Source organism: Strigops habroptila, chromosome 2 (assembly GCF_004027225.2).
Source record: "Strigops habroptila isolate Jane chromosome 2, bStrHab1.2.pri, whole genome shotgun sequence".
NCBI classification, from domain to species: Eukaryota; Metazoa; Chordata; class Aves; order Psittaciformes; family Psittacidae; genus Strigops; species Strigops habroptila.
In genome coordinates, this window is record NC_044278.2 from 120,278,437 (window position 1) to 120,302,820 (window position 24,384).

The following is a 24,384-nucleotide window of genomic DNA, read 5'->3' on the forward strand; positions in this document are numbered from 1 at the left end:
CTGATGATTTAGAACTCTCTCACTCAATTACTCTGCAGCGTACAGCTTTTCTATGAAACAATTCTATCATCAGAGAGTATTATCTAGTTTATAAACCCAACCGAATATGTCAAGCTCTGAGCTGACAGTTCAACCAGAAAGCTTGAAGAAACAGTCCCCAAATTTGAAGAGAAGCTTAGAATTCTCTAGAAGCAGGAGAAAAACACCTTTTAACATGTATCTTTGTTAAAAGTTCCACAGAAAAGCTTGGCTTGAAAAAGAATCGCATTATCAAAAGAGCAACTGGGTTTTCCATAATGCTTTTCCTTAATGAGCGTGGAGAACATCAGCTCTAGCCTGTTAAATACAATCATCACCATCTTTTATGCCCATTTACTTGAAATGTACAACTACTTGAATCTGAAAAGGACACAACACACTGAATTACACCTGCTCAACACAAAAGAAACAATTAGGCTATTCTTAAACGTAGAGCTACTCTTAACTGGAGAACTATCACAAAGATTAACTCGCCAACATGCGACTCTGATTTCAGGTGAATTTGTAATTCCAGTGACCTATGTAAATGCCATGCCATCAGTGTTTTAATAAAAATCAAATAGTTAAAGGCTACTGAAACGTCTGAATTGTGTCCTATGAAGCAGGGTGAAAATACACCTAATGAAATAATGGAGTCTGCTGATTTGCCGAAGAATGACTCGTTGTTCTAAGCTTAGCACAGTGGAAGGAAACATGACTGTAACTCCTGCTTTAACCCAAAAACACAAACTCCTTTGATACTTCCATAGCTGGCTTTGCCACCCCCACTTCAGTGGCCAACCCAAACCAACCCCACAACAGATCCCAGTTAACCAAAATAAAAGGGCTATGCCAAGACCTAACACCTCTGATGTTTGCTGCAAAAGAAAAGAGCGCTGCTCTTCTGAAAAGCTTTCAGTTTAGGATTCCAAAGAGCTAATTTACAAATCAAATCAAGGAATTGTGCTGAAAAGAAGTCCTGCTCTCCTGTCCTGACAAAACACAAAGCAGAGTCGCTTTGGTTAACTATGCAGCCTTACACAAGGATGTTGAGTGACCTACAGAAGCAGTTACAGCTTCAGTTATAAAACATTTGCTAATTAATGCAATGGTTATTACTAATATCAACATTTATTTAGACAACCATGTTACAATATTTAAGATACTAATTATTTTCCCTTGTTAACAACATAAACTAATTCTCAGATACAACTGTATAATCATTAGATTTTTTTTTTCTTTCTGCATTTTTCATAGACATTCTCTAGACCAGGGCTTTAAAAATGCACATTTTGGCCTTTTGGAAGATAGTAAAGATTTCAGAACAGTTGTAACTAGCTTCATCACCCTTATTCAGGCCAGGCTGGATAGGGCTTGGAGCAACCTGCTCTAGTGGAAGGTGTCCCTGCCCGTGGCAGGGGGTTGGAACTGGATGAGCTTTAAAGGTCCCTTCCAACACAAACTGTTCTGTGATTCTATGTAGCAATCGCTCTTTCCAACAAAAAAACACATCAAACGGTTTCACAAAACAGGTTCCACAAATAAATATCATTATTTCAAGTGTAAGGTGCTACCATCATGCCTTTACTCAGTTATAAACCACAAACGCTGCAGAACTATGCTAGGTATTGCACACCTCAGGATGCATTTCAGCCTCACCTACACCACTGCATTTCACTTGTGATGGGGCATGATGGATGTCCTGGAAAAGCAGGACTCTCTAAAGCAGATGAATATTGCTGGATATAACCCTTAGACAGCTATTCACTCCCACTGCCCGTGCTCCTTGACCCTCCAGTCCTGCAGTACATCTATTTAAACTCAAGAGCTTCTCTTCCCTAGCAAACACAGGGCTCCTACGGGCTCTGACCCTCTGTTCCACACACAGGGCCCCCTTGTGGGGACACAGCTCCTGCCAGGAAAAAAAAAAAAGGGAAAGGAAAAGAAAAAAACAACCAGCAAGAGGGTTTTATTATTTATTTCTTTTCCTGTCAGCATAGGTTATGTCATTGAAGGAGGTGTAGCTGCAGTTCTGTTTGGCTCAGCTGCACCAGCAAGGTTCTGCCAGCAGCTGGGGTGGAAGTTTTTTTTCCATGCTCCCAGCCAGCAGAGCTACGTTAACAAAATTCAGCAGCACAAATCCGGTCCAAATCTTTTGGCATCCTGCACTTTCTCTTAGTTTTTTTGTACTTCTTAAGCCTCGCTTAAGGCCTAGAGCACTCACCTTAATGGGTGTGCGGCTTAGTTGTAATGTTGTGCGCGACATCGCTGTTTCAACTGACTGCAACTCCCAGGTTCCCAAGAAATGAAATAAACAGGGAAATTCTCAACTCTCAGAAAATAGAGGGGATGGCTTCATAACGTACGCGAGCTTTGGCACAGTTAAGAAGTACAGCACATCATCTTTTAACGTCCAAGTAAAATGAGAACGAGAAAAGCTGTGACTTGACAGTCACAGGAAGTTAGAGGGAGTCTCGACTTTCTTCCTGACATCATCTCCTACATTATGCTCCTCAGAAGAAAGTCTGACCAGAAATATAAGGGTTTTTTTCTTCTCTTCTAGTATTATGCATCATTTAAGTGGCAAAAAAACCTTTAACTAAATAAATTCATCCCTAAGAACCCAGAAACGACTGCACAAGACCAGATCAATGGTCTAACAAAGGAGCCTCTCCTGTGGTAGCCAGAAGTGGATGTGTGAGGAAAGAGCAAATATTTTCATTACCTTCCAAAACGCAAAAGCATGTCTCAGACATTTACAAGGACAGAGCACCAAAAAGCCTCCCAATATATATCTCTTATCAGGCAGGGGTCTCAGATGCTGAACAATGCAAAAAGCTCCTGCTGTTACAACAGTTGAAAGCACATTGTTTTCACACTTCCCTGATAATTTGTGTAACTGCAGATCACAAACCATCAGAGATTCTTTTTCTACCTTTATTACTTGAACTCAGCCCCCCAGTGCTGGTTAAACCAGGGTTCCATGGGGGTATTTTGGTACGAAAAGGTGTCTAACACAGAACTGAAAACCAAACGAGGACCCTCCTCTCACAGAGTACCCCGGGCATGTTAACAGTCATAAAAACAGCAATGCAACACTGCACCATCAAGGCAGAGATGGACTAGGGCATCCGTGAGAAACTCGACCAAACCAAAACAATTCTGCTCTATTCATTTCGCTCTGGCAGAGAGCATCTGCCAAACATCATTTTAAGCCTGGGCTGTCAAACCAATGACACATGCAGAATGCAGGAAATGACTTGTAAGTTGCCTGTAGACATATTAAAGTATTCCATGGAAGCAGCAGGCAGGCAAATCTTAAAAGGGCAAACATACAGACCCACAAATTGTATCTTACTGTACCCAGTTTGCGAAGGATCCTCTTGCATTCATCTCTGCTGAGATCCAGAAGAGTTGGCCACACCACTGGCATCTTTCCCTCCTGTTTGTGCTCCCGGAGAGCTCAGCCTCGCTGGAAAAGGAATATAAATACAGTAAGAGCGAGTCTGTCACGTATTGATTTCCCAAACCGATTGATGCAAACTCTCCTCAGCCTGCTCACAACTCCACCGACACATTCCCTCCCATCCCCACACTCCAACCTTTGTAATGGCATGCTTCGCCATGCAGGAATCCAGCAGTTTCACAAGGGCACGGACTTCCTATACTCCCTCTAGCTCAGCTCCATCACCCGAACGTTTTTACCGAGTCTCCCTCCTCCTTCTCAAGCCCTTTTTCACGCCAAAACGCTCTCCGAATTGATGTTCCAGTCTCCTCCCTCTCTTTATGCACAGAGCACCTATTATAAGAACTCTTCCAGCTAACCGCACGCTCCCCCTTCCCCCCGGGGGACGCATTTAGCACCAGCCTATTATATGACAGAATAGCAAAAAAAAAAAAAAACCACCGTGAAAATTCGCTTTCCAACACTAACCCCCCCCCAAAAAACAAAAAACCAACCCCAAACCAAAACACAGGAACACCCCCTCGCCCCATCGCATCGCGGCGAGATTCCGGGGGTGGCGGGGGAAGAAGCCGCATCTCCCCGTCGCAATGAGGATAATAAAGGGAGAAAGAGGAGCCGGAGGCGAGCGGGGCGAGCCGGCTGGGGCAGGGAACGGCACAGCGGGGAGTGGGCACCGGGAACAAAAGCCCCGGCGCCGTCGCACGTTCCAGCGCGGGGTTACAGGGAGGGAGGATGGATCATCTATCTCCAAGGGCGCCCGGAGGCAACACGGCGCCTGGAGGCTCCCCGCCCGCCCTTCCCCGGTGCCCCCCACAGCCCTCGGCAGCGGCGCTGGGTCCCCACCGCGCTCGGAAGCCGGGAAGGAGCGGGAGAGCGGGCGGCGGCCGCGGAGGGGCAGCGCCAGCGGCCTGAAGGCGGGGACCGGGGCGCGGGCCCGGGAAGGGGGCGGCGGCGGCGGCGGCGGGTCCCCGCCGTCGGGGGAAACGGAGCTGCCCGTCTCCGCTGCCGGGGAGCGAGCCCGGGGCAAGGCGAGGGGGTGCTGCTGGGAAGCGGGACCCACCTGCCCGGCCGTGCCCGGCACATCGAAAGGCTCCTCGGCGGCAGGGCCCCTCCTACCTGCCCCGGTGCCGCGCTCCGGTTTGTTTAGTGGCGACGGCGGCGGCGGCGGCGGCAGCGCTTCCCCGGGCCAAGATGGCGGCGGGACGCAGAGCGCATGCGTGTGAGCCGCGGAGCACGCCGGGAGTCGTAGTCCCAGCGCTGTCTGAGAGAGAGGAGATGGATGAAATGCTTTGCCAAGATGGCGCCGAGGGTGAGAGAAGCGCATGCGCGGAGAAGAGGAGCACGCTGGGAGTTGTAGTCCTCAGGGGTGGGAAGAGGGGAAGGCTGTCCCGTCATGGCCCCGCCGCGGGTACGGGCGGCGGGAGTGGACAAACACCCTCCAGCGCTCTCCGCAGCGGTGTAATTTAATAGCATCCCCCACCACCACTAAAATTAAGGAATTAAGGGCTTGGGCGCCGCTTCTGCGAAGGAATGTGCAGGGCTGACATCATCCTTGACGTCATTTAGCTGTTTCCAGCTTTACGAGTTAAGACGGGCATTGGTTACGTGCGGTGCTGTTGTCAAACACGATGCGTGCGCACAATATGGTTGTAAAACACACACCCTAAAGCCACGCTCGCACCCGTGAGCTTGTGGTGTCCTTCTCATTGTGATCTTCTCACACAGCTTAAGCAATTACCCACTGCCAAAAGCCCTGGGCCTGGCTGCTCCTTCGTGTCTAACTGCGATTATAACTTTTCTTGCTTCGTATTTTCCGAGATAAACAGTAAACTGGGTCTGTTTAAAAGTGCTTAGATCAGATTAGAAACAGAAATCAGAGTATCTCGGGGGTGCAGCCACTGATGAGAAGCAATGGGACTGATAGGATAAGGGGGAATGGGTTTAAACTGAAACAGCAGAGATTGAGATGAGCTCTGAGGCAGAAGCTCTTCCCTGTGAGGGTGCTGAGGTGCTGGCACAGGGTGCCCAGAGAAGCTGTGGCTGCCCCATCCCTGGCAGTGTTCAAGGCCAGGTTGGACACAGGGGCTTGGAGCAACCTGCTCTAGTGGAAGGTGTCCCTGCCCGTGGCAGGGGGCTGGAACTGGATGAGCTTTAAGGTCCTTTCCAACCCAAACCTATGATTGTGGCTGCGTGTTGTAGTGAGAAAGTAAAAAAATAATCCAAAGCATAAAGCTGCCTACAAGGCGATCACTGGAAAATCACACCAAAGCTCCTTTAGGATGAGCTTTTGCTCACGGTCTTGTTCAGGGCTTTGTTTTTCCTGCAGGCGCTTGTTATCCATGCTTCATCATCATCATCATTATAGAATGTTTATGTTGTAGGGACCTTAAAGCTCATCCAGCTCCAACCCCCTGCCACAGGCAGGGACACCTTCCACTAGAGCAGGTTGCTCCAAGCCCCTGTGTCCAACCTGGCCTTGAACACTGCCAGGGATGGGGCATCTGTATTGCTCAATATAGCAAGCCTATTCTCAGCAAGTGTGAAATGAATACGTAAATAAAATGAAATGAAATGGCAGGAAACAAAATAAAATAAAATAAAATAAAATAAAATAAAATAAAATAAAATAAAATAAAATAAAAATAAAATAAAATTAACTAAACTAAGCTAAAATAAAATTAACTAAAATAAAATCAACTAAAATCAACTAAAATAAAATAAAACAAAATAAAATAAAATAAAATAAATAAAAGCTAGTACAAACCTTGATCTCACTACACAAAGTTGAGGAAAGGTCTTCTCATTAAATATTTATTGTTCAAGCCTTCTTTGAATCCTTTGTTTGTTAACCCTGTTGAGATTGAGATTCCTCTTGCATGCCTTTTGACTCTGCAAAGCAGACACACACCCTGGAGCCGGAGAGTGTGATGAAGAGGAGGGAAGGGCTCCTCCTCATTCCACTATCTCCCAGAAAACCTCATGTTATAGTTTGCTTTCATAATGCCAGAACCAGCTGGACGTTTGCTGAGGTGAAGCCAAGGCAGATGCATGGGGTGCATTGAATCGCAACACCTATTTCCAGATCTGCAAGTGCTGCTATTTCCACCTAACTATAGATAGAAATATTTCTTCAATGTGATCATTGATGAACACTTTCTCACTTGCAGTTTCCCATTGTTCTTCACAGCGGTGTATGTGTCTCAAGCACTTGAAAACAATCGTGCTGCGGGAGAGCTACAACAATTTTCCTTCCTATTTTAATGCCTTCCTAAACAAGAACCAGCTGAAGGCAAATAGCATCACCTCTGCATTATATTGCTTCATAAATGTCCTAAGCTTTGCACAAACCTGGGGATGATGCAGACCAGGTTAGGGCCAGAAGTTGAAGTTTTCCTTTGCGGATCAGAGACTCCATTGCAAACCTATCTGAAATGGGTATTAGTTGGATTGCTCTGATCAATAGGCACAAGCAACACAGACCTTGCTGCCCACCAGAATGAAATAACCCTGTTGAGGTTTATTCATCAGTTGTAAATGATGTTCTAGCAGAGCATTAGTTTTATTGCATCTGATGTGCTTAACTGCTGGCCTTTGTATTTGTAGAATAAATCATTCCATGAGCAAGAAAATACCAAAACCTCTATTATTAAATAAATCTATCTACTAAGGTGTAGATTTTAGCTGAGTATTTTGTCTTCGTGTGTTTATTAATGCACTCTGTTCTCATACACGCTCCCCAGTGAAATCTTTGCTAACAACACAGCTCAGAGAGAACACAAATACATTTTCCCAGCCTGCTCAGAGCTATATTCATTAAACTTCATTAGATCGATTTGGTCTATTTTCTTCAGATCTTTATTTTTTTTATTCCAAACGTGGATGGAATTCACCGACAGGATCAAAAGTTATTATGGGCAGAGTGGACAGACACACACTGACACGTACATACATATATATGTACTCAAGAAAGTAGTATACGCTTCATTTCCTTCAGCATACAGAACAGAAAGAGATGTAAAACCCAAGCCAGTTATGTATGAAGTGTTTGAAGCTGTGATTGCTGTGTTTCTGAAGATTATTTTTATGAATACTTCTTGTTTTTATTAAGAACAAGACCTAGAATTGGAAATACGCAAGAAGTCTAGAAAGTCTGAAGGCCAAATCGTGCTTCTAGTTCTGGCAGCAACATTGCAATTTATTTCAGACTAACCTACATCTTTACATTATATTAATTCTCATATATATCAATTCTGGATTAATCAGTACTCCATTACCTATAGATATGGGAGGGCTGGGGTACCATGGACAAAGGAAAAGAACCCTACCCAAAACACGTAAATAATCAGTCCTGTAACCTGAGGCAAGGCCAGAGGTCCGTGGTGGTTGATCAACTTGAATGGATCCACCAACGTTGTCCCTTGCAGCAGCAGATGCTGAGGTTTAGATTTAGATTAGGTTTAGATGAGCTCTGAGGCAGAAGCTCTTCCCTGTGAGGGTGCTGAGGCCCTGGCACAGGGTGCCCAGAGAAGCTGTGGCTGCCCCATCCCCGGCAGTGTTCAAGGCCAGGTTGGACACAGGGGCTTGGAGCAACCTGCTCTAGTGGAAGGTGTCCCTGAGTCAAGTCTCCCCATCCCATAAAAATCACTGATCTGTTTGATGTACAGCAGTAACAAGTCCCAGGAGAAGTATTGATCTTTCCATAAGACTAAATTAAGGTTATCTGGACTCAGAATGATTTCATGCAGCCAGCTTGGATCTTCTAGCCTAATCAAGGGAGGTCACCTGAAGGAGAGTGAGACTTGACAGCGTTTATTTATGTCAGAAACAAAATGTCAAGAGTGTTCCAATTATAGACTAAAAAAACCATGAAAGTAAAGCCAATATGGTTTAGGCTTACTTCTTTAATACAGAAACATGGCTGAATGTCCCACATATTCTTAGTAAATCCATATAAAATAAATTAATTCATTGTGGATAAAGGAAGAAAATGTAGAATATGAAAATGCCAGCACTTTTTCTAGCCTTAGTTGCCTTCTAGATGCTAATCGCTCTCTTAGTTCTCATTACCTACATCCCCAGCCTCTGAGTCATAATTTAATGAGGCCCCAAATTACAGAGCACTTTCTTACTGTTCACAAAGTAAAACAAGGGACAAACTTCTCAACAGCAGCAGTGTTTCATGTTCTTTCCTAAGGAGGCAAGGCTCAACAGTGTGAAAATCCCGCAGGGTAAAAGTAGTTTGTAATGATCCATTTTCTCCGGCAGTTGAGGTGAGCTAAGAAGTCAAATAATTAAAGCTGAAATCACTCAATTTTTGTAGCTTGGTCACATCAGGCTGATATCTTAGTTCTAAATGTGTTAACGGCAGCTCACCATTAGCTTTCCTGTCACAGCCAGCAGAGATGAAGCTGGGACTCACCAGGATCTGCTGTATTCTTCATCTGATGGTGACTTGGGGAGCAACCCTGCACGAGTTGTATCACCTCTCCGTGCCTCTGTTTCCCACTTTTATAAAGCATTTAAAACCTAATGACAGATGGTGCTATATAAAAGCCACACAACTATTATTTATAACAGCATCCTGCTGGGTATTCTTAAGAATGATAGAATCCCAGGGTGGAAGGGACTTAAAGCGTCATCTGGTTTCTAGGTGAAGCATGACCTAGACTAGATGTCCAGCCCAATCCTAACAGTGTCCAACATTGGGGAATCCAGTATTTGCTCAAATATATGCATTTAAGCAAAAATTCTGCCTCCTTTCAGTAAAGAAATGCAGTGACCATCAAGCACTCCTACTCTCCTTTATGTTCTTTACAACCTGGCATCCTCAGATCCCCCATCAGTTTAAATAACAGGATTCTCATCAATTACAGACACTGCTCTAATTAATTAAACTTTCTGGGCGCTAACAGAATGATCTGTGTCTCACCACGCTTCCTTCTATCCCCGAAGACAATGGAAGAGGGAAGACAATGAGCTCGGAAGCATGAGATGGCCCAAGGGAGGAGCAGGGAGGTGATTTGTATGCAGCCCAGGTCACCAGGACAAAGCTGCGCCTCTCAGCTCTTCAGTGGCTCGTAGCAAATGAGCACAGCAGCCTTGCTGTGTGGTTCTTGCTGGGTTATTAACTGCGTCTCCACTCGCATTGCTTCAACCTACTTGACACAGACTCCGAAATAATCCTTTCTTTTCAAAGCAGACTTTCCCAGGTAGAGCAGAGGTGTATCAGTGAGGTACTATGCACATGGGAACAGTGCACAGCTACTCCTTGTCTGCTGTAAACGGTGAATTTTCAGCATCCAAGAGTCTTATTTCAAAAGTAAAATGGGAAAATCGAGGAAAAAATAATATTATTTGGTTCAGTCTATCAGCAATTCAGAAAAGAAGCAAGAAACCCTCTATGCTTTTATAATAAGATGAATGCAGCATTATAGGTGATTTGAAATTGTAGGGAATTTAAAGATGGTTTAAAGTATGTTCTGTCTTGCATAAGAGAGAAATAGCCTCAATTCTAACAGAAGTTAACTAAATTCTTTGTCTTTTTTTTGTTTCTGATTTAAAGGCCTAACCAATGGGGTTTCCACTTAAGAGGTTATTCAGTCACTTCGTATGTTTTCCTCACATAAGCAACTCTATTTTAATCTCATTCTATTGCCCTCAGACCGCTCCTAAACTCACTCTCCCTCCTTAAACACTTTCCAATCCCATTTTTAATCCTGGCTAAGGTAAGAGCAGAACCCTCAGCAACACTCAAGTGCCAGTGGCTTGCCAAAGAAGCCTTTTCCATACAGCCTTGTCAGGGGCATTGTCACCCAGGACTATTCGTATTTAAATCCAAAGAGGTATTTCAACTGCTTTCACTGCAGATAGCTTTGTGTTGCAAGTTAACAAGAGACTTTTTTCCCCTATTATAAGTAATACATATTATATTCAACATGTGTAGTTATTTTACAAATCATGAGAGCTTCACTCCTTAAAGTACCTAAATTCAGCAAGGCTTAAATCCATCGCTTCACTACACCGAGGCAATAACTTGATTAAATAACCTCAGATAATGAAGAAAAACCCCTTCACTGTGTCATTCTGTGCCACGTCAAAGGCGAATTAAAGTTGGTACCCTGTGCAATGTAGGGAGGCTGATGCAAACCTCCGTCCTCTTTGTAGTGTGGTGTATTGGCAAAGAACATGTAAACTTGCTGGGAAGAAAGCAAAGCCACTTCTCGGAATAGAAAGGGTGGGAATAAGGCAAAGTATTATAGTTATCGCTCCACGGCACAACTTGTGTCCTTATCTGTGGTCACATACAAGTATTAAAAACCATCGTTGATTCCAGCACACTTCTGCAATTCAAAGAACACATCCCAGATTAGCATTTAGCACAATTCAGCCATGCTGGGATGTGATTTATGTTCTGTTTTAGGGGTGCTTGCATGCTCCCCCTCAAGTTGCATTTTTAACCTGTCAAGAGACTGTGTATTACTTTTCAGTTCAAACCAACTCATCAGTGAATGACTTGCTCCTGATTTTGACTAAATATTTTTAGAAGGTTAGATGCACTGTCAATGCTGGGGAAGCAAGTTGGGTCTATCAACTTGATTACTCTGCAGAGACTGCATAACAAAGGGAGCTCCATAGATAACAGGATGATAGAATCACAGAAACAGACTGGTTTGGGTTGGAAGGGACCTTAAAGCTCATCCAGTTCCAACCCCCTGCCACGGGCAGGGACACCTTCCACTAGAGCAGGTTGCTCCAAGCCCCTCTGTCCAACCTGGCCTCCAACCCTCTGTCCAACTGCCAGGGATGGGGCAGCCACAGCTTCTCTGGGAAAAGTCTGTGCCAGCGCCTCAGCACCCTCACAGGGAAGAGCTTCTGCCTCAGAGCTCATCTCAGTCTCCCCTCTGGCAGCTTAAAGCCATTCCCCTTGGCCTGTCCCTACAGGCCCTTGCCCAAAGCCCCTCTCCAGGTTTCCTGGAGCCCCTTTAGGCCCTGGAGCTGCTCTAAGGTCTCCCCTTCAGGAGCCTTCTCTTCTCCAGGCTGCCCCAGCCCAGCTCTCTCAGCCTGGCTCCAGAGCAGAGCTGCTCCAGCCCTCGCAGCAGCTCCGGGGCCTCCTCTGGCCTCGCTCCAGCAGCTCCACGTCCCTCTTGTGCTGTTGCCCCAGAGCTGGGTCAGGACTGCAGGGGGGGTCTCCCCAGAGCGCAGCAGAGGGGCAGGATCCCCTCCCTGACCTGCTGCTCACGCTCTGGGGGTGCAGCCCAGCACATGGGGGGGTTCTGGGCTCAAGCACACACTGAAGCCGGGTCATGGGGAGCTTCTCCTCATCCAGCACCCCAAGTCCTTCTCCTCAGGCTGCTCCATCCAGTCTCCCCCAGCTTGTGTCTGTGCTGGGATTGCCCTGACCCAGGGGCAGGACCGGTTCACACAGTCTCACCTCTCCAACCTGTCCAGGTCCCTCTGGATCCCATCCTTTTCCTTCAGTGTGTTGACTTCTGCCAATGAACAGTTAGTTCTACAGAACTGTAGGCAAACCCTGGATAGAAGCATCTTGTTTTTCATCCTGTCACTGTGAATTTCAGCACATCTGAACAGAGATTTACAAAAATACCTCCATGGGATTAACCTCATGTCCACTGAGCTCTTACAGACAGGTTAACCCAACAAAATGGGGCTGTATGACTTGCAAGAGAATGTAATAGTAGTAAGAGTTATTAAAGCATTTCAGACTTCAAATATTCTCTTGCAAATCATCTTTTAATAGCAGGAAACCTGCAGGACTACACAATCATACTTTAACAGTACATTCAAGCCCCACTTTCACCCTGGGAGAGACATGCAGCTCAATTCCAGATGTACATTAAAGAAGTCATTTTGCAACCACTATTGTGTGATAGAGAATCCTGGATTTAAGATACAGCTGATCTTAAGACATAGTAAGGGGGGGAAAAAAGCAGTTAAAAATCCATGTGAACAAACAAAATTCCTTTAATTTATCCGGAGAATACAGATTATATGTACAACATTACCAACACAGGATGCAATCCCTTCAATGTCAACAGGCAACAGACATACTTGGAAATATGCTGTGAGCAATAGTCTTCAGTATTATCTAAGACACAAAATCACCAGCATACAGATTATATATGTGTATTTCAAAGGCTATTCTGCAGAGAAAAGAAGGGTTTTGGTGATTTCTGTACTGTACAACAGAAGCTAATGTTTTCCAACTAAGCAGTAATGTAAACTAATTTTCTTTACAAGTAATGGGCTTCTATTGTTGAAAAGAATTAAGTTAATTTTCTTTCCATTATATAGCAATCACTTAAAAATTACTCTCCCCATAAAAATCATCATCCAGCAGACTTCAGGATGCACTACTTTCCTTGGGAAAGTTCATATGCAGATATATACACATTTAGAAGATAACAGTCTTAACACGCCTGTAGAGAAGGGGTTTTAGCACACACGTGCTTTTGTTTGGCAAATCAATTTGGAGGGAAAAGGCCCTTCAATCTTGGGCAGAAGATACAATTTTCTTCTTATTTAAGGCTGAAGAAGTGTTTTTTCCAACCGAAACAGGTTTTAAGTGTTTTAGAAGTCACACTAACATTAACAGCCATGCTTCTAAACTATTACTGCAACAGAAAATGATCCTGCTCTCTTTTTTATGTTGTGTGTGAACATTTATACAATCTGCACAGCAAATCAGATGGCAGTTACCTGAATTAAATCTAACCTAAAGGTAAATAAGTGTATTTAGAAAAGGGTTAGTTATCTGATTAACTCCCTTATACAGTTCACTGTGTATGAATGTTGGCTATTGCCCAGTAAAGTGAAAGCAGCCAGGTGCAGCAACGCTTACCTTTAGGATTGGCTTAAATGACTGCTCAAAACTACTTAAAAGGAATTAATTCAACTACATGAATGCTGGCAAAGAATTAACACCAAATAAATTAATGTTATTGAAATTATTCCAATGAAATATGCTTTGAGACTCATTTGAAGGGCACTTGACAGCAACGCCTCCTCATATAAAAGACAGCTTTTGTCATACTCATACAAAACAGCTTACAAGTTTTGAAGCCACACAAAAGGAACCAAATGAGGAATTTTTTTGTTTGTTTTCCCTTAGGCACTTTTTTTAAACAACACAGACTTTGGCTCTTTCCCATGTTTGCATTACGCTTCCCAAAGTCCAACAAATCTCCACATCAGGACGCTTTTTTATGCGATTTTAAAAATATATAGAAGATGTATCACAGCTGAATTCTTACAACACAGCACTACTATACCTGAAACAATTCTCATTTGCCATCAGCATTTATAGACTTCACAGCTAATCTACTTCCTCTACTTCTGGACAACCTGATCTAGTTGAAGATGTCCCTTCTCACTGCAGGAGGGTTGGAACTAAATGAGCATTAAGGTCCCCTTCAACCCAAACTAATCTGACTCCATGATTTCTCAAACTACTAGCATGGTGAATGACTCTTTTTCTTCTTCCACTCATCCCGTCTTCCATCTCCTGTTTCTTTTTCCTAAGCTTTCTTTCATTTTTACCTATGACATACCTGATAAAGCCTTCACACCAGGCATACTCCCTGTTTGATTACTTTATTGCTTAACATACCCCTTGTTCATAGAGTAGTTAGGATTGGAAAGGAACTTAAGATCATCTAGTTCCAACCCCCCTGCCATGGGCAGGGACACCTCACACTAGACCATGTTGCCCAAGGCTCTGTCCAACCTGGCCTTGAACACTGCCAGGGATGGAGCATTTACCACTTCTTTGGGCAACTTGTTCCAGCGCCTCAGCACCCTCACAGTAAAGAACTTCTTCCTTATATCTAACCTGAACTTGCCCTGTTTAAGTTTGAACCCATCACCCCATGTCCTATCACTCCAGTCCCTGATGAAGAGTCCCTCTCCAGCATCCTTGTAGCCCCCTTCAGACACTGGAAGCTGCTCTGAGGTCTCCACGCAGCTTCTCTTCTCCAGGCTTCAGAGCAACCCCTTCTCAAAAAGCAAAACATAAGAAAACAGACATGAGAACAACAGAATACCTCGCATCCCACATCCCAACTCTAGTTTTAAGGCAAATACACCCAACGCAGCACATACACCGCCCTCCACCACAGAGAGACCCAGAAGCCCCGTTAGGGGGCGCCCATGCGCGCCGCTCATCCGGGCGCCGCCGCCGCAGCGCGGCGCATGGGCACTGCCCCTGCGGGCGGCCGGTCGCGGTGCACTGTGGGAAGGAGGCGGCCCTTGTCCCGGCGGACGGTGGCGGTGAATCCTCCCGGCCGCTCACAGCAGTGTAGAGCCGCTTCTCCCCCCCCACCCCGTCCCCCTCCTTCCTTCCTCCCTCCCCCCTCATCCTCCTCCTCCCCACATACACCCCCCCCCTTCCCTTCCCCTCCCCTCCCTTCGGCATTTAAAGGGGCAGCGGCGCCAACCCGCGGGACCATGCCGAACTTCTGCGCGGCTCCCAACTGCACCCGCAAGAGCACCCAGTCCGACCTCGCCTTCTTCCGCTTCCCCCGGGACCCCGTCAGGTAAGACCGCACCCGGCCACTGCCGCCGCCTCAGGGAGGCAGCCCGCGATGCAGCGGCTTGGCGGGGGGGGGTGTGTGTGCTCGTCTACTCCCCGCTCTGCCTCAGCACACACCGCGGCGGGGAGGTGCCTCCCTCCTTCTTGCCTCCTCACCTCGGCTTAATGGAGGCGGGGGGCCCCCGGCTCGGAGCTGCCGCCTTCTCCCGGCGAAGGCCGCTGCTCGCTGTGGCGCCGGCGGGGCGGGACCCTGCGGGCCGCGGCGGGGAGGCGGGCGGGCGGGCGGCTGCGCATGCGCTGCCGGGTCCTCCGCTTTACCCTCCTCACCGGGATGGGGAGGCCCTGTGGGGCTTGTGGGAGTCATGGTGGGTGCTCGGCTCTGAGGGGAGCGGTGGGGTGTATCGAGCCATGGAGGGAGCTGAGGGGATGCCTGGCCTTGAGGGGAGCGGGGGGGCTTGAGGGGGTGCCTGGCTATGGAGGGGGGGCTGCCTGGTGTGATGGGGGGGTATGAGTAGTATGGGGGAGTGTGAGCAGTACCTTGGTGTGAGGGGTTTCACGCCTGTGGGGCAGCAATGGGGTGGATGTATGGCTGTTGGAGGTGTGGGGCAGCAGGAGGGGCACAGGAGCAATGGGATGAGGCTGGGGAGTGCATGGTGGGGAGCCCAGCATTGGATCGGGGGGTGGAAGTCTGTCAGTGTGTATTGAGGTGATGTGGTGCTGGACGATATGTGCATGAGAAATAGGGCACCAGTGTGACAGGCAGCTGTCACAAGGGTGATGCTTGGTGGTGAAGCATCATGAGCAACAGCGATGGGATGTTCAAGTTCCCAGTGGGTGAAAAGCAGGGATGGGGCACTGGTAGAGCAAGAAGCGTGCATATGAGAGGCCACAGAAAATAAATCATGCACTTAGACATAGAAACCCTTATGAGAAGCTCATCTTTAAATCTAGATAATGCTCCTAAAATCATTTAGCTTGCTCCTCACAAGTTTGGAAGGTGCATAGGCGCTAGAGCAATACCAGTTATCTCTCTCCTAATAGGAGGTAATAAGGGCTGAATTTTTTTGACATGTTATATATCTATAGACATACACATACCATATATATATATCGCTTCCTTGAAGCTGCTTGACCTGGTTTTCAGAAAATTGCAAACCCCATGGGAATGGTGGGTACATAGTTTTTTCTAAGAAAACAGTTCCCTGTAAGTGATTTTGAATGAAAATACAAAAAGCTTGTATTAGGTAGTAGCTGCTGTTTAAAGCTGTGTTTTCAGATGTGTCATCAAGCTCTCCTGGGTGAACGTGATGCCTCTGTTAAAGCTGGAGTAACCAGACAGCTTTCTGATGCCCAGACGTGCAAGGTTTGGTAGTACAATCCATATTACTTACGTTTATGTTTTTAATGAAAACTGAAATAGAAATACTTGGTTATCTACTCCTAATCTTTTATAGAATCATAGAATTGCTTGGGTTGGAAAAGATCTTAAGATCATCCAGTCCCAACCCCCTGCCATGGGCAGGGACACCTTCCACTAGAGCAGGTTGCTCCAAGCCGCTGTGTCCAACCTGGCCTTGAACACTGCCAGGGATGGGGCATCCATATATAGCAAGCCTATTCTGACCAAGTGCAAAATGCATTATTTGAATACTAGAAAGCTGGAGAAAGTTTTATACATAATTTTCTTCCAAAATCTTTTTAGTTGCTGCTTGGATAGTACTGTGCAAAAATTTACTCATTTGATTTCTTTTGGGTGATTTCAGGGGTCTGACCTCCTTTTTCTTTGTTCTTCCATTCCTTGCTCCTTGGAGACCACTAGATTTAGAACCAAACTCATAGCAAGGCTGAAGGGCTCAATTCAGACTCGGGTGTAGTTGCTTGAATCCAGTCACATAACCTCCTCTATCTCCCTCCAGCCCTGTAGCTACCTGAGAGAACATCAGTGCTCCAGCCTTTGCCAGTGGAGTTTCCTACATGTTTAGACCTTCAGTTGTCTTCTGCTGCTCCAGCGGGGTGAGGACCTTGGTGCCCATGTCCGAACAGGGTACAGAAAATGGGCACCAAGGGCTTCTTGTGGATTGTGTGCTCAGGCAGTGTTATGTTCAGCACAAAAGGCAGCAACTGCAGCTGTAACAGTAGAAGAATTTGGGAAGGGAGAGGAGTATTGGTTGGTTAATTTAATATTTGTGAGTCTCATTTCCTGAATGAGCTCTTTTGCCGTCATTCATTAGTCTGATCTACTAGTACCTACTTCACTTTTTCTCTGGTTGGTAGCCACAGCAGAAGTGAAGGGATTCAGGCTGACTTTTGTCTGACCTTGGCAACTGCATGCCAGTTCTACATACACCATCACTGCCACCACTTTGTGGTTGCCAGGAGGTGATTCAGAGGAGTTACCCCAACATGAGGAGTTCTGACTTTGCTCCCTGGCACTCTTCCTCAGCTTCCCCAAGCAACTGAGGGAGGCCACTAGGGTCAGGCTCTTCCTCTGGACACCCCTTAGACTGCAACCTTCCCACTAACTGCAGGGAGGCTTATCAGCCTTTATGACAGCTGATGCAATTGTGCTTAATGAATCGTCTAGTAATCAGAATGAACAATTAAGATGCACAAACCATTCAGCCAGCAGAGATCAGAACCCAAGATTCCTACCTTTTCTCTTCACAGTTGCCTTTTATTGCCCTCGGTTGAAGCAGAGGTGATGGTGAAGCCTCTCAGAGCTGTAGATTTTTCTCATTTGGGCTGCCCATTGAAACATCCGATGAGACAGCCTTCATTCCTAAATTGTTGAATAATCATGAATTATTTTTCTCCCCCCTTGCTCCTACGAGCAGCAATTCCATATTTGCAGTCAAAAATAATAGCTGGAAGTTATGAGAAAGCAAATTTACTATTTCTTGGGTCACGACCCATCTTCTTTCTAATTGAGGAATCAAAAAGAATTGTTTAAAGCCTTTTGGTTTTGACTGGACTGAGTAATTTTTTCACTTTCATGAATTTCAGCAATAATTGGGTTGTGGGGAGCTCTCCCCCACTTTGCCCTACTGAAATAGCAGACTCTTCACATAACTTCTCTGTGTAGGTTCCTGGACATTGCCAACATGCACCCATTAGGATAAAACCCAACACAATGCTTTAAAATATGAACCCTCCATGTTGAAGGGTATGTAGCAAAGTGATGGATAGTAAAGTAAAATAAGTCACTGAGACTGAAATGAAGGTTCCTTCTTTTTTTGCTGTAGAGTTATTGTGATATTACTATAAATCTTTATAATTGATTTGTCTCTGGTGTTCTTGAGTTTGACTGGGGAAGGATTTATGCTAGGAAGAAGAAGAGCTTGTGTAACCACCTTGTATAGTTATAATAATGAACAAATAAATCATTAGTTGTGTTCATATGAAGGTTTTTACTCATCTGTATTGTGTGTTTTCAACTGTTTACTTATTAGCCATTGTAAATTGGTGGCTCTGTGGTGCCATGAGATGTAAGGAAGTGCATTATTTTTGCAGGCTTATAGGAATCCCAGGTTGAAGGGACCTCAGGGATCATCTGGTCTGACCTTTTGTGGCAAAGCATGACCTAGACTAGATGGCCTAGCACCCTGTCCGGCTGAATCTTAAGCGTCCAACTTAAATCACCACTTCCCTGAGGAGATTATTCCAATGCCTGGTTGTTCTCACTGGGAAAAATTTCCCTCTTGTGTCCAGCCGGAATCTCCCCAGGAGTAACTTGTGCCCATCACCCCTTGTCTGTTCCATGGGGCTCCTTGTCAAAAGGGAGTCTCCATCATCTTTGTAGCCACCCTTTAATTACTGGCACGTGGGTTAAGGTTTCCCCTGAGCCTTCTCTTCTCCAGGCAGAACAGTCCCAGCTCTCTCAGCCTTTCCTCACACACTGCCCAGTCCTTGGATCATCTTTGTGGCCTTTCTCTGGACCCTCTTCAGCCCATCCACATCTTTTTTGTACAGCAGGACCAAAACTGAACACAGTATTGCAGGGGTGGCCTAACAAGCCCTGAGTGGGACAGTGGCATCTTTATCTCTGCTGGTGATGCCCATGTTGATGTTCCCCAGCATCCTGTTGGGTTTCTTTGCGGCAGCTGCTCACTGTTCACTCCTATTGCGGAAGGAAATGACTTTGTTTTTTAACTTCTAAATAGAGATATGAATAGCTGCTGGAGTCTTGTGGAGTAAATATATAAATTAACAAATAAAATAGCAGATGAGTTTTACTGGACTAGCTGTGCATAATGAATCTGTGTATGGTGTTGCTCAAAAATCCATAGCAAGAAAGTGATTGTATAGATCCTGTTGGGGGAAATAAGAGCTGACTAATGCATTTGCATCAATTACTGCAGGTGGTTTGCTCACCAGAGGAAGTAGTGTTTTTCATATCTGAAAGGAGTCCCTATTAGGGGAAATGTTTCATTAGCTTTGTGTTATATCTTGGAGAACTAATCTAAAGCAAAAGTAAATGTTGTAAAAATATGCATCTAAGGAAAACTTCAAGCATGTGAGCACAGTCTCAGGCAAAAGTTGAAAAACACAGCACTCCCCCAGCCACTAAGAAGGAGAAAAATGAGTGCTGCAGCTGAAACCAGGACAATCATAGAATGGTTTGGGTTGGAAAGGACTTTAAGATCATCCAGTTCCAACCCCCTGCCATGGGCAGGGACACCTCACACTAGGCCATTTCGCCCAAAGCTCTGTCCAACCTGGCCTTGAACACTGCCAGGGATGAAGCATTTACCACTTCTTGGGCAACCTTCCCAACTGAAACCCATTCCAGCGCCTCACCGCCCTCACAGGGAAGAACTTCTGCCTTATATCTAACCTGAACTTCCCCTGTTTCAGTTTAAACCCATCACCCCTTGTCCTATCAACTACAGTCCCTGATGAAGAGTCCCTCTCCAGCATCCTTGTAGCCCCCTTTAGATATTGGAAGCTGCTTTGAGGTCTCCACACAGCTTTTCTTTTATTTATATTAAAATTTCAAATTTCACTTTTCAAAAATCTACTCTGAACTCCCTCATGACCACAAGAAATTATAAATCCTGTATTTTGGAGGGAGGCGGAGAAGACAACAATTTTAATAGCTACCTTTGAAAACTGTATGACTTTAGTCTACAAGCACATCTTTTAGCCTTTTGTTTTAGGATTAAATTCTTGAGAATTAGATGATCAGGTTTTATGAGCAGTCTGGTGTGTGTGTGTTTGTGAGACAAAGGCAAGAACCATAGAATAGTTGGGGTTGGAAGGGACCTTAAGATCATCTAGTTCCAACCCCTTGCCATGGGCAGGGACACCTCACACTAGACCATGTCGCCCAGGGCTCTGGCGAGCCTGGCCTTGAACACTGCCAAGGATGGAGCATTTACCACTTTGGGCAGCCTGTGCCAGGGTCTCAGCATCCTCACAGTAAAGAACTTCTTCCTTATATCTAACCTGAATATCTAGATTAAGGGAAAAGATTCCTTAATTTGCTGGGGTGGTGTTAAGTGGTGAGCAAAAGGAGAAAACCAGCTTTCTAACAAGACTTGATGGTATGCTATGACAGAAGGTGTACAGAAACCCTCCCATAAAGGGCAGGGCTCACCTCACTCCCAATTCTGAGTACAGTTTGAAGTTGTAGAGTATTTTGTTGCATCTCAAAATGACCTAATTCTTTTGCTTACATGCAGGTGTCAAAGATGGGTAGAGAACTGTCGAAGGGCAGATTTAGAAGATAAAACTCCAGATCAACTCAACAAGCATTACAGATTGTGTGCTAAACATTTTGAGACTTCTATGATATGCAGGAGCGTAAGTAGAAACAAACTCTTGTTTGTGGCATCTTGCAAACTGATGATTTTCATCAGAACGCTCATTTTAATCTTTGACTCCCTGAGTAACTGGTCCCTGGGAAAATCAATCCCTTAGTCTTAACTGGGATCATTGTCATGGTCCAGGGCACCACCCAGGCTCACGGATGTCGGCACAAAAGATGAGGTGGAAATGAGCAGTTGTGGAAGGAAAAAGCAGAGCTGCTGCTACTGGTTTAATATGTTTGTGGAGCACTGGTCTTTACTTCAGATCTTTCCTCATACAAAGCAGTGCTTATTTTGTTTATTACATAAATCTATTGTGTGTAAGTATGTAAGTTTGCATACCTCTATTTGAAATCATTAATGTGCTGTTACTGCGGTGTGTACACAGTGTTACTTGGTGAAGTTACACTCTGTTGTGGCCAAGAGCTTTAAACATTCTTTGCATCTGTCAAGCTTTTGGTTCCTGTTGTATTTTATCCAGCTAAAATCATGGCACTGTTTCTGATGAAATAATAGCTTTCAATTCTTCTTTGTTTTCAGAGCTGAATTTCCCTCTGATACTTAGGCAAAATCAGTCTTTTAGTTCCAAAGGATCATTCAAATACACAGGTCAGACCCTGAGCTCCAGGTAGTATTAAATGTGACAGGGTCTCTGATTAGCCAGCATCCCAGAAACAAACACCTTAATACTGGGTGTAGTTAATCTGAAATGAAGCTTTATGACACTCAGTTTGTTTCAAATGTGCTTCAGTATAATGGCAGGTGGAGATGTCATCAGTTAAAATCCTCTACTTACTGAAATCAGCCAGTTTAGACAACATAAGTTTACAGTATATCCACATATAAATTTTTACTTAAAGTCTTTTTATTTAACTGCTAGAAACATTTACATGACCATCTAAAGTCTTTTCTTCTTCCTGCTCATTTGACAGGTAAATTTTCCTTCAGTATGATCTTCCACAGTAGTGTTTTGTGGAATTCCTAAGTTGACATAAAGAAGGGATTAAACATTTTTCGCAAGGAAAAAGTTTGTGTGATTATTTCTAGAATTGTGAAATCAGTGATAAAAACCAAAGCACAATAGTAACAAAATGATGTTTCCTTCCTGATTCCTAAATGTCTTTTTATCCAGAATGTTTATTTTTAACAAAATCCTAATATTGCAGTAAATAAACTTTAATGCATCTGGGGTCTATGGTGTGAAGATAATGGGGAGGAAAAGGTGTTTGTGGTTTGGGTTGGGATTTTCTTTAGTATCTCTCTTCTCATTTCCAGTGTTCTCTTGAGATCATAGAATCATAGAATGGTTTGGGTTGGAAAGAACCTTAAGATCATCTAGTTCCAACCCCCTGCCATGGGCAGGGACACCTCACACTAGACCATGTCGCTGAAGGCTCTGTCCAACCTGACCTTGAACACTGCCAGGGATGGAGCATTTGTCGCTCCTTTGGGCACCCTGTGCCAGCGCCTCAGCACCCTCACAATAAAGAACTTGTTCCTTATATCTAACCTGAACTTCCCCTGCTTCAGTTGAACCCATCACCCCTTGTTCTATTCCTGAAATGTGAATTGCATGACATAGCTTTCTGTGTGTTTTGAAACATCAGAAAGTGAGAATAATTTAAAAAGAGGAAAAAAAAGGGCACAGCACCTGAAATTCTGGGGTTATCTTGTGCACATACAGTGAGAATTTCCCAGAGAAATCCCTAATCTGGACATCTGTCTTCTTCCAGAGCCCTTACAGAACGGTTTTACGGGATAACGCTGTGCCAACTATATTTGATCTTACAAGTCACCTGAATAATCCTCACAGCAGACACAGGAAAAGGATAAAAGAGCTGGTAAGTTTTTCATGTAAGATTTGTGATTATTATTACTATTTATAATATTAAAACAATAAAGGCAAGTAAGTTCATGTGAAACTTTTGTATAAAAATGTCAAAGAACGTCATAGAATGACAGAATGATTTGGGTTGTAAAGGACCTTAAGATCATCTAGTTCCAGCCCCGCTGCCGTGTTAGCACTTGAGTGCGTTTTCTCTGCTGCCTGTTTTAGTATCTTTTTGTTGGTTATAAATTAAATGCCCAAATGTTACAAATTTTATCTACAAAGGAAGGCTTTATGAAATAATCTGGAAAATTAAATGTGTTAATCCAGAGCTGATTCTGTCTTCCAAAGAATATGTGTAGCTTCCTTTTGCTTGTTATTACAGCTCTAAATACAACTTCTGGATGATACCCTGAAATTCTTGCTACATATTGATTGTGATCTTCAGTTCACCTGTTATGTCTGTACGAATTCAGATATGTTTTTGTTTTAGCTTATTTACTGAGAAGATGATCCATGTAGAAAATCAAGATCAAGAAGTTTTTTGTGGAACTGTGTCTTGTCAATACCTCTTCTGTGTCATTTATAAACAGTGTCTCTAGGTCTCTGTGGTTATAAGTATACTGACAATTAAGAGGAATTCAACTCCTAAATTCTGCTTATATGTTTGAAAGTTACAGACAACTTCTAAATATTTCTTCATGAATCTGGAGCCCCCAGCATAAGAAGGACATGGACCTTTTTCACTGAGTCCAGGGGAGGTCACAAAGATCATGAGGGCTGGAGCTCCTCTCCTATGGAGCCAGGCTGAGAGAGCTGGGCTGGGTCAGCCTGGAGAAGAGAAGGCTCCTGAAGGGGAGACCTTAGAGCAGCTCCAGTGCCTAAAGGGGCTCCAGGAAACCTGGAGAGGGGCTTTGGACAAGGGCCTGTAGGGACAGGCCAAGGGGAATGGCTTTAACCTGCCGGAGGGGAGACTGAGATGAGCTCTGAGGCAGAAGCTCTTCCCTGTGAGGGTGCTGAGGCGCTGGCACAGACTTTTCCCAGAGAAGCTGTGGCTGCCCCATCCCTGGCAGTGTTCAAGGCCAGGTTGGACACAGGGGCTTGGAGCAACCTGCTCTAGTGGAAGGTGTCCCTGCCCGTGGCAGGAGGTTGGAATTGGATGAGCTTTAAGGTCCCTTCAACCCAAACCATTCTGTGAATTTGATTCAATGTGTTTATTGACTGAAAATAGAGTTAAAGATGGTTCTGTATCTTGACAGTGCTTGTTCATATTGAACCAGAATTCTTTAATGGAGTGTATTTCCTAATAATTATGTAGTACATTTTGAACAAACTCCTAATGGAAGCATGGGAATCTTAGGAATTGTAGCAAACTGCTCTTATGGCGTTAGTACGTATGTGTCATGGCAGCAATAAACTACCTGAAAAAACCTCCTTCTCTTGGACCTTCTAGCACTTTTTGGTAAATATCAACACTTTTAAATGGTCTCACCTGTAATATTTATATCTCGTCTTGGTGTGTTTTCATATTTTAAGCTCCTACTAGACATTATCATCAATACAAGTTTGGTTTTGGTTTTTGTTTTAGAGTGAAGATGAAATAAGAACACTGAAGCAACAGAAGAGTAAGTGGCCCAAATAATTGAGTTCATACAAACCTTTATCACTAAGGCTGACAAGGTAATGCAGGACACAGAACTGTAAGTTTATATATAAT

At 44.6% G+C, this 24,384-nt stretch overlaps 2 protein-coding genes across 22 annotated transcripts in view; one reads left to right on the forward strand and one right to left on the reverse strand.

Annotated features, from left to right (window-relative positions):
• The window catches only part of EMSY (EMSY transcriptional repressor, BRCA2 interacting), a 40,695-nt gene extending 36,018 nt beyond the window's left edge, over positions 1–4,677 (reverse strand). For 12 of the 15 annotated variants that reach the window (XM_030475897.1, XM_030475899.1, XM_030475894.1 and 9 more), the window contains exons 1-2: positions 4,545–4,674; positions 3,382–3,490 (exon numbers count right to left, since the gene is read on the reverse strand). In XM_030475897.1, the coding sequence (XP_030331757.1) occupies positions 3,382–3,451 (70 nt within the window). In that variant the 5' untranslated portion in view covers positions 3,452–3,490; positions 4,545–4,674. Of the gene's footprint in view, positions 1–3,376; positions 3,491–3,620; positions 3,798–4,544 lie in introns of those variants that run through there. The other 3 variants (XM_030475889.1, XM_030475890.1, XM_030475884.1) reach the window with 3 other exon arrangements.
• A 7,353-nt stretch (positions 4,678–12,030) lies between these two features.
• Positions 12,031–24,384, forward strand: part of THAP12 (THAP domain containing 12) — a 31,078-nt gene continuing 18,724 nt past the window's right edge. For 5 of the 7 annotated variants that reach the window (XM_030476953.1, XM_030476952.1, XM_030476951.1 and 2 more), the window contains exons 1-4: positions 14,850–15,036; positions 20,714–20,834; positions 22,573–22,680; positions 24,256–24,292. In XM_030476953.1, the coding sequence (XP_030332813.1) occupies positions 14,948–15,036; positions 20,714–20,834; positions 22,573–22,680; positions 24,256–24,292 (355 nt within the window). In that variant the 5' untranslated portion in view covers positions 14,850–14,947. Of the gene's footprint in view, positions 15,398–20,713; positions 20,835–22,572; positions 22,681–24,255; positions 24,293–24,384 lie in introns of all 7 variants that reach the window. The other 2 variants (XM_030476955.2, XM_030476948.2) reach the window with 2 other exon arrangements.